This window comes from Hyla sarda, unplaced genomic scaffold, assembly GCF_029499605.1.
Source record: "Hyla sarda isolate aHylSar1 unplaced genomic scaffold, aHylSar1.hap1 scaffold_3487, whole genome shotgun sequence".
NCBI classification, from domain to species: Eukaryota; Metazoa; Chordata; class Amphibia; order Anura; family Hylidae; genus Hyla; species Hyla sarda.
The window spans coordinates 1-15,659 of record NW_026610249.1 but is presented as its reverse complement, the minus strand read 5'-3'; the positions used below and the strand labels follow the sequence as shown (position 1 = coordinate 15,659).

General features: G+C 39.8%; 1 protein-coding gene across 1 annotated transcript; it reads right to left on the bottom strand.

Moving 5' to 3' along the window:
- Positions 1-623: 623 nt before the first annotated feature.
- On the bottom strand, positions 624-15,354 carry LOC130331367 (synaptic vesicle glycoprotein 2B-like; the record flags this gene model as incomplete). The annotated part of the gene is given in 9 exon segments (XM_056553690.1): positions 624-824; positions 3,170-3,303; positions 4,355-4,519; positions 4,595-4,683; positions 5,369-5,479; positions 5,763-5,852; positions 9,960-10,093; positions 14,774-14,925; positions 15,174-15,354. Coding segments are annotated over 9 exon segments (1,257 nt in total), but the record flags the coding sequence as incomplete, so codon positions are not given.
- Positions 15,355-15,659: the final 305 nt, after the last annotated feature.

Sequence of the window (15,659 nt, the reverse complement as noted above, 5' to 3'; positions counted from 1 at the left end):
CCAAAACAAAGACACCAACTGCAACATTTACAAACCAGTCGTGTTAGTTTTCAGACAAACAACCATGGTCTCCCCTCGATCACAGACTGGTCTCCCTGATTGCCATGGTTCTCTCCTGTTTCACACACTGCCCCCCCCCCCCCATCCTTGTATTTCCTGGCTCTTCTCTTTCTCTTCTCTGGGACCCTGCAGGACCTTTGACATGTTACCAATACAACACCAAAGGTCCTACAATTACAGTTTAGTCAAGATTTGCACAAAATCATCACAAAACTCCCAGAAATTTAACCACCTCTTTGAGAAGACAACCTCCTAATCCTGACCCGATTTTGTGTGACTTATTTTCAGGCTACCACCCACCATTTTTCACAGTTGTCATTTTCTTTGAGAAGACCACCACCATAAATGTCTACTTTTTTAGTGCAATTTTTGGTGATCTTTTTAAAGAGATTTTATTGTAATAGTGCAAGATTATGCCATTCCTGGTTTTTAGAAAATTGTGCAGGTGTCACTATGGGCATAATAACTGATACCATTTCGGGTAATCTGTAATGATTTCCTTATGGTGTCTAGCACAACAAGATCTTTGTTTCAGAAAATTAGAGATCACCCTGGATACTCACCTATCATTTTTATTCTTCCAATTTTGTCCATAAGGAGAGCGGAGATAATATTTCCAGGTAATACCGATAAGCTTCCAAGAAAACTAACCAGGTAAATCAGAAAATCATTGTCTTCTTCAAAGTCAATATCACAGTCTTCTTTATGATTAGAGAATGTGCTGTTTATTAGTGTGCAGTCAATGAATCTGTGCTCATGAAGATCTGTGTAAGCAACACATGGACAGCCATAAGCATCACAACAGATGTCAGCACTTACCATACAATATACAGTAGGATTTCTGTATTCCCTTGTATTTTACAATCTCTGATTATGTGGAATTGTACCAAGAGATCTGTCAGTGAAATTACAACGGGTAATACAATTGCTTTGATTGTGAATCACAAAGATACAAATCTTTGTTCCAATGTATCCATAGGGCAGGTAAATAGTTAAATGAGCACTTTCAGATCCAAAAACTTTTTATATGGTGTTACTGATGAAAATGTGCAATATGATTGTTTCAAAAAATGTTAAGCTTTAATAAAGAAAACGGCTCCTGAAATTCCCACCACTAGGGGTCAACATACCTACTGGGACACTAACCAGCCCTGCAGCAGCATCAGTCTTGTCCATGAGTCATGGACAAGAGATGCCTCATGGACAAGGTTGCAGGAGCAGACATGCCAATCATATTTGGAACTGTAGATTTGATACAGATTTCCCACTAGGGAAATATTCTGTGACAATCTGCAACATTCCCACAAAAATACTAAATTATTACTAAAATGAAACATCCTGGCTGCTCTATGCACTGAGGCTCTGTAACATGCCGCCAGCTCACAGAGTAGGCTGATTGACAAGCTAGGAGCATGCACAGAGCCCTGCTTGTATCGCCCACACTTCCTGTATTTAGTCTCAGCACAGCTGCCAGACAAAACAGACCAATAATAGCTGCAGGGACAAGACAGTGCTATGGCAGTGGAGGGACCACTAGTGATAAGAAGTATAGATCCCTTTTTTATCAAAAAATGTACACATTTGTTTAACTAATGTATATTTAAAACATACACATATTATTATCTAAATATATAAAAATGTTTTTAAAATGTCAATGCCCATTTAAATACATTAATATATATTACTATAAAGATGTTCCCAAATACCTTTTATTATTTACTACTCACTGTCTGAGGGTAGTGTACAGATTATTCACAACCTGTCTGTGACTTTGGCGGTCAGCTTCTGTTGGCATACTCTCACATAACACTACAGACTGGGTCCTGCTCTGTGTCCTACTCTGTGCTGTGCAGCTGCTGCTATGCGAGTTCCTCGACCTGTCACTAAGGTGCATGTTTGGACAGCCTTGATGTGAAGGGGCAGGGCACAGCACCAAAATCTGTCTCCTTCCTATCACAGCTCTCTAACATCTATGTAAGCCTGATCTGCCCTTTCCTTAGTGCCTGAGCATTGTTGTGGTTCCTGGTGTCCATTCGTGACAGTGTTCTGTTTCAGATCCAGCTTCTCTGTTTATTGACCTGTCTCCTTGTCTCCATCTGATTTTTCCTGTACTGTATCGTCTATCCTGTTGTCAACCAGGATTGTTGACTCTGAACCTGTGCTACTTGCCTTAACATTCTAGCCTATTATTTACTCCACATCTGCCTGTTGCTAGGGTACTGTTACACTTTGTAATTGACCTGGCCAGTTGATTGTGCTTACTTGCCTAATAGACTAGTGCCACCTTCTGGAACATCTGATCTACTGAGATAGCTGCTATCCACATCAGGCCCGTGCATGTGAAGGGATCTAGTACCCTCTAGCATTTGAAGTTCAGGTTCCACTGGGTAGAAGGTACTCAGTCCCTGCTCCTGGGCATGGCCCAGAGTCAAACCGGTTGGGTAGCACAGCAAATCCACACACATTGTCGGTGTACTGTACTACCACACAGCTAAATAGACTGTGTCATGAATCAGAGCACGAGATAAGCCACCCTCCTTGCTCTGTCACTCATTAGCACATTATATTTAATTATATTGGGATAAATCAAGGATGCTGGATGGCTGGATGCATATATACCTATATCCCAATATTATACCCTATGATCAGCAAAGTTCTGCCTCCACTCTATCTATGTGTCTTCAAGATAATGCTGAAAAGAGTACATAAAGAGACAGCTATAGCAAAATAAATAGCATTCCAAAACCTACATTTAACCCAATATACTATAGTGTAATGTGCTAATGAGTGACCAGCAGAGAAGTACGGACCGCTGACATCAATCGGGCCTGCTGCTAGGATAGATTGTTTCCTTCTATTAATGTGATAGCGGACATTTTGAATAAACTATTAACACCTAGACAAGACATGCAGGAATAAATAGCACAAATTATTTATTAACATCGTTATGGCAATATAGACTAATTTATTTTTTATTATTTCCTTTTCCTTATTTCCCAGAGAAGCCCTTCATGAACTTCCATGTACAGAAACAGAGTGGCATTCAGCAAGGAGCATGATGTCTTTCTTCTAGACATTTCTTCAAACTAAAGACATTATTATATCTTACCTGTATTGTGAAAATATGAATATTTGATGGTACAGTTCTTAAAGATGGTGCCTGTTGAAGTAACATCCTCAAAGTAGCATTCATCAAAGACACAGTCCTCAAAGGTGACATATTTGAACTTCATCTTATAGAACCTTAAAAAAAATGAAAAATAATACATGAATTGATGGAAGGAAAGTACTAATGTTTAAAATGAATGTGAAGAAGCTTTAAATACCTGTGTGATGAAATACCTTGTGCCATAAAAATACAAGTATGTACAAACACAATGTTATACCTTTTGTAATCTTCAATCTTTTGAACTGTAAGTTTTATACATTGTTCACTACACTGTGTTAGTATGCTAGGGCCATATAACAGGACATGAGCATTATATTACTACTACTGTTTGCTTGTGACCCCCCCCCCCCCCCCCCACACACACACACCCCCCCCCCCCCCCCACACACACACACACACACACACACACCAAAAACAAATTAATAAATACAAAAATCTGATATTAGTAACATCAGTACTATGGGGGGGGGGGGTGACTTATAATTGTGTTTAAACTTTTTTTAATTGTGAAAAGTGAAAAGTTGTTACATTTTGCTCAGCGAGTAAACCATAGAAAATGATGTACTGAAATGAAATTTCAAGAAATATGTATATGTGCAAAATGTATCAAATGTCGTGCGACCATCTATTAAATTTGGCTCACGTACATTTTAATACTAAACAATAAATTCCCTCTGTTTTTATATTTTGGACACATAACATTCTGCCTTATTGCCACTAGATGGCAGTGTAGCTTAAACAATACAAATGGCAAGGCTCTCCTGGACAGTTTTACAGGACATAAAGAAAGAGGAGACATTCATGTTTTTGCTGTATATTGAACCCTGAAAATATAGAATCCTGTACATTTAGATTGGTTTTAAAGATGTTTTTTATGAGAGCTGTGCAAGTCAAAGATGTAAATGCCAGGAAATCCTCATGTGCATCTTTTACAGATACTAACAAACAAATAAATCAAATAATTAATGAATAAATAAACAAATTATTAATAATAAGCTTACACTGCACCTAAACAGGTCCTGTTTTTTACAACTTAATTGGGGGAATTAGCTCTTCTGTATAATATATGCAGGCAAAACTAAAAGGTATAAATTTAGCCATCAAGGGACAAATCCTGTAACTTACTTGTCATTGTAATAGGTCCCATCGATGTGTATTTGGTTTTCAAGGGTAAAATTGAATACAAAGTTCTTGACATGTTCATTCTCAAATCTTTTAACTCTGCTTGCATACTCTTCATCTTGTATGTACCGAATTGTATCAGGAAACCAGACCGTAAGACCATAGTAGCTGCAGAACATGAAAAGTAGACATTCTGAGAACACTGCTCAAATTAGAGGAGTGACAATGAAAAAAAAAAGTTACCTTAAGGACATAGTAAACCAAACCACTGCCAGAAATATTGTGTTTTTCCTGTACTGGCCAGAAAAGCAGAACAGTATGCTCTCCCATACCTACAGCAAAAAGAGAGAATTAATTATAGACCAAGTAGACATCCTCCTCCAATATCAGAATAACTATTTGTTTAGTAAATAGAATATTCTATGTATATAAAACTTCATGTGTGTATGTATGTTTGTATGTTCCTGCATAACTTCCAAATGGCTGAAGTAATTTTGATGAAACATCGTACACATGATACTTATATGTCAAGTAAAAATATAGTTAACTAACTATAACCCACTTCCATTTGCAAGGGGCGGATATTATTTACGAGTCCAAAGCAAGTCTATAGTACATTTGGTGCATTTTCTAATCGCATCACTATCGGGCTGCAGAGATTGCTGGGACTTTGAAACATCCTGCCGACTGTCCTGCAAGCAGGTGCAGAAAATAGTGCGGGTGTTGGAATATGAGCTGAGGATGGGAAGATGGGATTAAAGGACTAGATGTGATGACTAGATGTAAGGACAGATGTGAGATTGGGATATGTGGGCCGGAAATGAGGTCAGGAGGTTGGAATATGAGGACGAGATAGAAAGATGAGATATGAGGTCGGGATATGAGGAGGGGATATGAGGTCAGGATAGGAGGACGGGATATGACGAGAGCTTTATTGTTGCTTTTTCTCTCCCATAAGGTTTATAAGGATTATAAGACATATATGATTTATTATGAATAAGTTATTTCACAACATACCTGCTTGACAACTGTCATGACCCTGACCAGCCAGCGCTGAAACCATGTCCCAGTGGAACTCTGAATTTCAATAAACTCATCAACTTGTTTCGGTGTCTTAATATGGGAAACCTAGAAAATAAGAAAAAGGAAATTGTTCTTTGTACAGGAGAAGACATGGTCTTACATGTAGTGCCCTTTATCTGCCAACTAGGCATTAATACTTAACTTTGGGGCTTTAGTTAGTTGTGTACAGCCAGGATACAATATCAAAGAGTAAATTACACATTGGGATTATATATAGACCCTACTGTAGGCCAATATAATATGTTTATTATGTTATATCATAAAGTACAACAAACTACAACTACAACAAACAAAAGTGTACTAGAAATTGTCAAAGATTAACTCTTACTGTAAAAACTTTTTCCGGTTCTCCCTTGGCTCTCATATTGGTGTCATGAACCTTCTTTAGAATCATCCAAGCTTCATCATGTTTACCAGTCTGTAAGAAAACCCAAGTCAGCAATGACAGCGCTAACTAACTAACTAACACAAGCTAGAGGGCACTGCTGTGGAGAAAGACCAATTATGTCAGCATATACTGTGGAGGCTAGCATTCTGTCACTGTGGCAACATGCAGTCCTGATGCCTGTGGGTCCGGAGGTGCTGGGAACCAAGAAACCTGAAGTCACTCAATAGCATACATAGAAAGACAAAAAGGTACCCGCACTCACCGTGAGGAAACAGCAGACCGACTTCTATGGCATCTCGAACAGATCCGACTTCAGACTGACAGCATGGCGCTCAGAGTGGAGGCGACTGCAGGCAAAGTTCCAAGCAGATCGTGCTTCTTCCGGCCTCGTACGAGGCCGGAAGAAGCGCGATCTGCGCGAAACTTTGCCGGCAGTCGTCTCCACTCTGAGCGCCCTGCTGTCAGCCTGAAGTCGGATCTGTCTGAGATGCCATCGAAGTCGGTCTGCTTTTTCCTCGCGGTCAGTACGGGTACCTTTTTGTCTTTCTATGTATGCTATGGCACGAACTAAACCCACTCCAATAAAATAAATTCCCACTATATTTATAAATCAGTTGTAATGTTTTTCAACAGTTTCTAATTTCTTTATTGGACTGTATCTCAAAGGATTGTCTCAGAGGCCATTTTTAAACACCCAGCACTTCTGTTCCCATTGCATTTTAAACCCTTTGAAGAATAAATCTGCCTTGAAATATATTTGTATTTTATTCAAATAATAATTTCAGGGAAAGCTAGGTGTGTACCTAACAAGGGGAGCTTTTGAAGTGTCCCGGTACCCATTTAGTAGCAGGGGTAGAATAAGGGTTGTAGTGTGGCTGTATAATGTATCTTGGCAATAATGTTCTGTTCGAGTATCATGAGTTAAACTTGTTTACTCACGATACTCAAACAGAACATTATTGTCCTTACATTGTTTCACATGTGCATACGCTTTCCCCTAAGTGGGCTGGAACCAGTCTGAAATAGGTAGCCCTGGCCCTGCCTGAGAAGTTTGTAACTCTTTCAAATTGCTGCCAAGTTGAGTGAGCTCTGGGTCAATCACAGAAAACAACAACATTGTTGACATTAAGAAGGTGTATAACCCAAGAACTGTCTCCCATACACACTGAAAGGGTATCTGCTTCTACATTGGTTTTCCTGCTCTAAGAGGGGGGATTGTCTCTAAGACAAAAGAAACAGGAGCTGTACAAGTGCTCTTCTGCCATCACTGGACTCTTTGTGGGCTTCCTGTGCCATTCAGGTCACAACCTTTTCGCCTTACCTCCTATGATACGGAATCATAGAACAACTAAATGTGAGTAAATGTCTACTAAATAGTCCCTAAGCTATAAAGATCCCCTACATTAGAATGTACCTTAACTGGACTATGTATCTCCCATAGCAACAATGGAAGTGCTTAGAGTGTAATTAAAGACAATATTTCTGCTACCACGGTAACCAATGCTGTAATGAGTTTGCATTATTTTGGTGTGCGCACAGAGGATTTTCAGTAAATATTGTTTCTGTTTACAAGTTTATACATACCGTATGTCTGGATCAAATTATTCACACATACTATCATGGGTACATCAGTACACAGACACCTCACTATACTTTACCTCAGTGTCAAGGACTTTCTTTGTTGTACAGTTTATAAATTACAAAAGTTGGAAGTAACAAAAGAGGACATAATAGGTTTAACCAGACACCAAAGCTACCATGAATACAAACAACTTTGTTAGAGGTACTACTAGTACTATTACCCTCAGCTGCCCTGTACTACTGCTTCCATCCTCCTCGTGAGCACCACATTTGTAATTGTTTACATTTTTATTTTTGGTGTTCCTGGAGTATAAAACATATCAGTACAAGAATGTCTGAACCGGGCATCAGGAACACTCCTTTAAATCCCAATTTTCACCACTTAGTCTGTCTGACCCCATTAGAAAGTCATTAACCATGAAGAAGGAATGATCCTGCGGAGAGAGGTTCCTTAAAACTTATCTTTTATTATAATCATTAAAACCTTAGTCCACACAACACAGACGGATCTGACATGTTTCGGCCAGCAGGGACCTTAATCATAGATTTATGAGTTTTCATGGTGCATTTGCATTTCAAGAAAACCTGTCACATTGTGCATCCAGTCCAAACTGCATTCAGCATGTTATGAAGCAAGAGATGCTGAGCACATTGATATTAGAAAAAGTTCACGAAGTCATGAAGTACCGTAGTAGTAATGTGGGCAGACCTATTCTATAAATGACAGCCATCTGTGTATAAGTGTGCACATAGAGAGAGCTGTAAGTCATATAGAGAGACTGGTTTACATTATATATATATATATATATATATATATATATATATACACATAGTTATCCAGGAACTTTTCCTACAAAATAATAGATCAGTCTGCTTAGCAACTCCTGCTCTGTAGTACGCTCCCTGTGGATTGCACTGCATTTTTAATGTGAGAGGTTTTCTTCAATATTAGACTCTTTTTTTTCCCCCTGGACATTACAGATACATAACTATACTTCATTTCTTCATTTCTTCATATCTACACTAAAACAGAGCTTTACATCTACCACTGTAGTGCACCTAAATTCCTGTATTATTGTATTACTCTATATGTTACACATCCACACTGTTTATCTGGTGTAGGATGCCATTGTGGCACTTTTATGCTGGGGATCGCCCCTAGCAACGGACCACAAGGGCAGGATCTGCTCCCCAGTATATATATGCACAACTGCATTTGGGGTTGAGCACCTCCTGCCATTTGAGACCACGTCTTTGTTGTTGTTTAAATCTTATACTTGGTGGAGTATGAACTCCACATTTAGTGCGCTTTGATTACTATTAAGGCAGCATTAAGGTTCACCTGTGAGGCCGACACACATATCAGCCAACTTGGGTGGGTCTCATAGTCTGCCTCCCTCCTCCCATTGTATGTGTGCTCAGCCACACTGGAGGTAATCTGGGAGCAGGCTGTGAGTCGGACCTAATGCTGCTGTAATTGCCCACTGGCCCCTGGTTTTGCTTATCATGCACAGGTAGGTTTAGTGTTAGGGCCCGTGCCACTTGAGAAACCTTGGCGTTGGTGTGTGGGCTCAGGCTAATGTCTCAATTTTAACATCAGTGTTGAGGGATAGCCAATGTCATTGTATACATCTACCACAGTAGTGCGCCTAAATTCCTGTATTGTAGTATTCTAAAACAGAGCTAAAAAGAAACAAGAAATATACAAGGATCAGTAATGTCCCGAACAGCAGCTCCCAGCTATGACACGTTAGAGCTTTCTGAAAAACGATGAGGCTACGTTCACACGAACAGGGTCTGCTAAATATTTTTGCTGCATATTTGACTTTAATGGATAGCAAAATCAGCTGCACAAAATATGCAGTAGTACCCTTAAAGGGGAACTCCGGTGAAATACTTTTTTTTTTTTTATCAACTGGTGCCAGAAAGTTAAACAGATTTGTAAATTACTTCAACTAAAAAATCTTAATCCTTTCTGTACTTATTAGCTGCTGAATACTACAGTGGAAATTATTTTCCGTTTGAAAAACAGAGCTGTCTGCTGACATCATGATCACAGTGCTCTCTGCTGACATCTCTGTCCATTTTAGGAACTGCCCAGAGTAAAAGGAAATCCCCATAGCAAACATATGCTGTTCTGGACAGTTCCTAAAATGGACAGAGATGTCCGCAGAGAGCACTGTGCTCATGATGTCAGCAGACAGCTCTGTGTTTCAAAAAGAAAAGAATTTCCGCTGTAGTATTCAGCAGCTAATAAGTACAGGAAGGATAAAGATTTTTTAATGGAAGTAATTTACAAATCTGTTTAACTTTCTGACACCAGTTGATTTAAAAAAAAAAAGTTTTTCACCGGAGTACCCCTTTAAGCTTATAATAGAAATGAAATAGTACAATCATTCATGTTATCTTGGACATGAATTGTCATGTATTTTGAGCCTCCAGACAGCCCCATTAATGCAGATTGAGCTATACTTTGCACTTATAAAAATAAACTCTTGAATGATATTCTTAAAAGATAAAGCAGGTAGTTCAAAAATAAAAATGTGTTGCATTTACCTCCAATAAGAAGCGAGGACTTTCAGGCATAAACTTCAAAGCAATCATAGAAGCGATGCAGGGAAAAACACATATAACCACGAACACTCTCCAGCTGTGGAAATGGTAGTGTGTCCCCATACTGAATCCCCATCCTGAAAAGTAAATCATTGTTGACAACAAGGTATGCACAAGGTTTACATCACTAGTAAACCAGGCTTCAATTCATACTTGATTCAATGACTAAATGTTAAAGGGGTACTCCCTTGGAAAACTTTTTTTTTTTTTTTAAATCCACTGGTGCCAGAAAGTTAAACAGATTTGTAAATACTTCTATTAAAAAATCTTAATCCTTCTAATACATTTTATTGGCTGTATACTGCAGAGGAAACGCTTTTCTTTTGGGATTTCTCTGATGTCATGACCACAGTGCTCTCTGCTGACCTCTGCTGTCCATTTTAGGAACTGTCCAGAGCAGCATATGTTTGCTATGGGGATTTTCTCCTGCTCTGGACAGTTCCAAAAATGGACAGCAGAGGTCAGCAGAGAGCACTGTGGTCATGACATCAGAGAGGTCCAAAAAGAAAAGCATTTCTTCTGTAGTATATAGCCCCTAAAAAGTACTGGAAGGATTAAGATTTTTTAATAGAAGTGATTTGCTAAACTCTTTAACTTTCTGGCACCAGTTGATTTAAAAAAAAAAATAATAATAATACATAATCTCCTGTAATAGTATTTGTTCCCAGCATATGTTTCCATGATGCAGTAATTCTTTTTGGCCATAAGATGTCAATAATTTACTCTCTTGTGCCGGAGCACAGCCTACTGCAGAGGTGGCTCTTCCATTAGGCGAGTTAGGCAGCCGCCTAACTGACTGTACTCATTGCCAATCTGCAGAGCCCAGTCTGGGACTCATTTAACTATAAATGCATCTTACCGATGTGCCCATAGTTAGTTTCATAACTTGGCTGATTGACAGAGCGAAGAGCCATTGGCTCCCCTCCCTGTCAATCACTCTTGTGGCTTCCTGCGACATACAGACAGCCGCAAGGGGCCAAAGTGTCTCTACTTCTATGCTCCGGTCTGTGCTCCAGCGCATGAGTTACGTCATCACGCGCCAGAGCTCAGACCAGAGGAGAGAAGAGCAGAGCAGAAGAGAGGACACACTACAGGGGAGCCTGATAAGTATTTGTAGCTTCCTAAAGGGGTCTACCCCCTACTACCTATAGGGAGTGCTTGTTCTACCTAAAGGGGGTCACAAAGAGGACTGCTGTTATTACCTAAGGAGGTCACAAAGGGGACTGCCATTATTACCTAAAGGGGGTCACTGAGGGGACTGCTTTTACTACCTAAAGGGGGTAATGAAGGGGCTGCTATTATTACTAGTAATGAGCAGCAGGGGCCATATTCGAATTTGCGATATTTTGCAAATATATTGACAATTATTTTTCCTATGTTCACGAAATTCGCATATTCGCTATGTTCATTTACTTTTTTCTCCATGCGAAAATTAGAATGGAAAATTTGCATAAAATTTTCATACAAATTTGCATGTGAAAAAAAAAAAACAGGCTCATGTGATAGACCTATGTGATAGACCCCTATTTGCATGGAAAATTTTCATACGAATTTGCATAAAAATTTGCATGTGAAATTTTTTTACGAATATATGGCTTTATATTCTAAATATTTGAGAAATCGCGAAGTGCCGATATTCGCAATAAAAATTTGAATTAAGAATATTCGTGCTGAACACTAATTATTACCTAAATGGGGTCACTGAGGGGACTGCATTTGCTGCCTAAAGGGGGTCACTGAATGGTCTGCTATTATTACCTAATGGGGGGTCACAAAGGTGACTGCTGTTACTACCTAAAGGGGGTCACTAAAGGGACTGTTGTTACTACCTAAAGGGGGTCACTAAAGGGACTGTTGTTACTACCTAAAAGAGGTCACTAAGGGGACTGCTGTTTTTTTTCTAAATGGGTCACTAAGAGGACTGCTTTTACTACATAAAGGGGGTCACTAAGGGGACTGCTTCTACTACCTAAAGGGGGTCACTAAGGGGACTGCTTTTACTGCCTAAAGGGGGTCACTAAAAGGACTATTACTACCAAAAGGGGGTCACTAAAGGGGACTAATATTACTGTCTAAAGGGGGGGTTACTAAAGGGGACTGCTAGTACTACCTAAAGGGGGTCACGTAAGGAGACTGCTATTACTAGCAAAAGGGGGTTAATAAAGGAGGCTGCTATTGCTACTTAAAAGGAGTTACTACAACTACTACGACCACTATCTTGGCTGCTGCTGCTACTGCCTAAATGAGGGCTGCTTATAATATATACAAGGGACTGCAACCATATACAGGGAACTGCAAATTTATACAGCTGGCAACTATGTAGAGGGGTACCTATCTACAGAAAGTAACTCCATACTTATAGAAGGCTTCTGCTACCTACAAGGGGCCGCTATATACAGGGAATAACTTCCTACAGGTGGCACCTACCTACTTTGGGCACCTGTGTTATGGGGGAAACAATGTGAAAGGACCTATCTACCTGCTGAAGTGACCTAACTACCTAATGGGGGGTGCAATCTACTCTTCCCCAACCCAAAAGTGAGTACTTTACTGTGTGGGACACTATGAGGATTATTATTACTGTTTGGAGCACTATAGGTGCTGAAAAAGTAAGGAGACTAAAATGTTTGTCTGGCAGGTTCTGTGGAGTTGTGGCTGGATGAAATTGACATGACGGTCTGGGCCGGATGGAGAAGAAAAAGGAAAGTGACCCACTCCGATCAGAGAAGACATCACCTGATGTAACTGTATGTATTCACTTATATGGTCTGCAGAGCCTGTGTGGAGCTGGGATGACTACTGTCTGTGTACTGTGGTAATGTGTAGTCATTGTGTGATGCAATTATTTTTCCCTTGTATAGTGATGTTATTGGTGATACTGGTCTGTGTATAGTGGTTTTATTCAGTGTCAGTATGGTGGTATTATCCAATCACTATATAATAGTAACAGTAGTGGTCATGGTGTGGTGGAATTATTTGTCCCTTATATAGTAATGTTATTGGTGATACTGGTCTGTAATAGTTGTTTTTATTCAGTGTCAGTATGGTGGTATTATCCAGTCACTATATAGTTGTAATGTATAGTCATGGTGTGGTGGAATTATTTGTCCCTTGTGTGGTTGCTGCATAGTGGTATATATATATATATATATATATATATATATATATAAACAGTATGATGGTATTAGCAGTAGTAATATGTTGTCCTGGTGTGGAGGTATTATTTTATCTATTTAAACCCTAAACGAAACTCCTGCTTGCTCCCCAGAATAGTGTTGATGCTTACACTGCATACACCGCCATTCTCTTACATTCACTGGGCTGGGGGAAGGGTATGGGGGTTAGGGGCCTCACGATCGAGTTTTGCCTAAGGCCTCAAAAAGTCTAGAGCAGCCTCTGGCTTCCTGTATTAGCGATCCCCGCTCTGTACTGGGCTCAGCATTTCGGCAACGTGTCTCTACACAGTGCGGTCACATGACTTGATAATGTGATGGCTGTGTGTATATATGTCTATAAGAGCAGAGCTCTAGGTCTATTTGGACAGCACTGTTTGGAAATGATAAGCTACTAGTGATTTTTTATGGTGTCCCAGAAACCATAATTGTGCAGATAAAGATCCCTTTTCATAAAGACAACCCTTTTTCATACGTCTTTTTGGGTCATATGGACATTATATTGGGTAGTCCCTCCTTGGGATCTTGCTCTATAGTCTCTGTGAAATGAGTCTCATTCTGGAAGACTTTCCGAACAGCTGCCATGTACTGTAACACTAGACGATATGTCCAGCTGGATACGGCTCTCCTATTTGAAATCTATTTCAATCTCTTTACCTTTCAGTTAATAAAAACAATACAGCATATACCTACAAGTATAGTGGTCTCAAACTGTGGCCCTCCAGATGTTGCAAAACTTCAACTCCCAGCATGCTGGAAGTTGAAGTTTTACAACATCTGGAGGACCACAGTCAGGGCCAGCCCTACAATGGGTCCTGCTGGATCCATTGGACCCAGGCAGCACCTTCACAATGGTGGCAAAATGCCATCTGAAAAGATTTTTAACCCCTTCCTGACCTATGACGTATGGGTACGTCATGGGTTGGATGTGGAGAATATGACACGCGCCCACGGGTTCGGTCCGCGTCATAACCAGCAGATCCCTGCTGCTATCAGCAACTGACACCTGCCGGCATTGACGGACATCAGAAATGGTTAAATGCCATAATCAGTAGTGATCACGGCATTTAAACATTAAATGCCGGTAATCCCTGGGGTCTAGAGGACCCATCTGCAGCTCTGCATAAAATCATGGGCTGCAGATAGGTGGCTCGGTGGATCAGCAATTGCTTAATGCTGCCTTAGGCAGCCCTTAGCAATCGAGTGCCAATAACATAGTTGTTAACAACTTCAGCTCATGGCACAAAACATAATCCCTAACATAGCTTTTTTGGTGGGAAAATAAAAAAGTTATAGGGGTCAGAACATGGCATTGATCAAATGCTTTTTCTTCTTTTTTAGTTTTCTATATTTTTTTAACCTAAAAATGAAACAAAAATTATCCAAGTTTGGTATCATTGTAATTGCACTAGCCAATAGAACAATATTTTACTTTTTTTTTTTTTTTGGGGGGGGCGAAATATGTCCCTCTTGGACCTAGGCTGCGCAATGACTTGGGCCAGCCCTGGCCACAGTTTGAGACCACTGTACAAGTGTAATATGGTTCACTTCAAAGATCTAAAGTGTAATTGGGAAACATCTTACCATAGTGAGGAATGATGCTCCACGCCATTATTGATGCATAGACTGCGCCAATCATCCAAAACATACAAAGCCAGCTCAAATGCTCCCCTCTCTTCTCACGTGACAGGAATTCGGAGAAATATGCAAACACAATAGGTAGGGATCCCCCAATACTAAAATCAGGGAAAAGAATAAAAAAAATAAAAAAAAGAATAAAAAAGAATAAAAAAAGCTCATACAGTATATTCGAGAACATATATAAAACTAGGAAGGTAGTTTGTACAGAAGCTAACGCCGCACCATACTGCTTAATACCTACCAGGGGAGCTGAGATATCTTGCTCAAGACTGCAGCCTCTACTGTACAATACAGTAAGTTTATTTTGTTATAAGAAAATATTTATTGGAAAAGTTGTACTTACCCAAATCCAGAAATAAGGCGGCAGAAGAGGAAGAAGCCATACCCCTGAACAAAGGAGGATATGAATGAAAAGGCAGCATTGATGGCCAGTGATATGGTGAGACATTTCTTCCTCCCTAGTCTGTCTGCCAATCCTCCCCATACAAACGCACCACACATCATCCCAAGGTACACTATTAATCCTGTCATGAGGATGAGAAGGAATGCATCATAAGAGAAAAAGAAATGTATCAAAGCAAACATTGTAAAAAATATTCAAATGTCCCTTTAAACTAAAAGCACACAGTGACCTATAGCTGCATAAATAGTTAGGGTAGGGTCACACGTGCTGTATTTTGCTGCGTATTTTCTGCTGCGTAGTTTCCTACCCATTGAAGTTAATGGGTAGCAAAATCAGCTGAAAAAAATACGCAGCAGCAAAATAGGTTATGTCACCCAACTCTTACATAGTAAATTAAGTCACAACTGATTAATATTAAGGGTATGT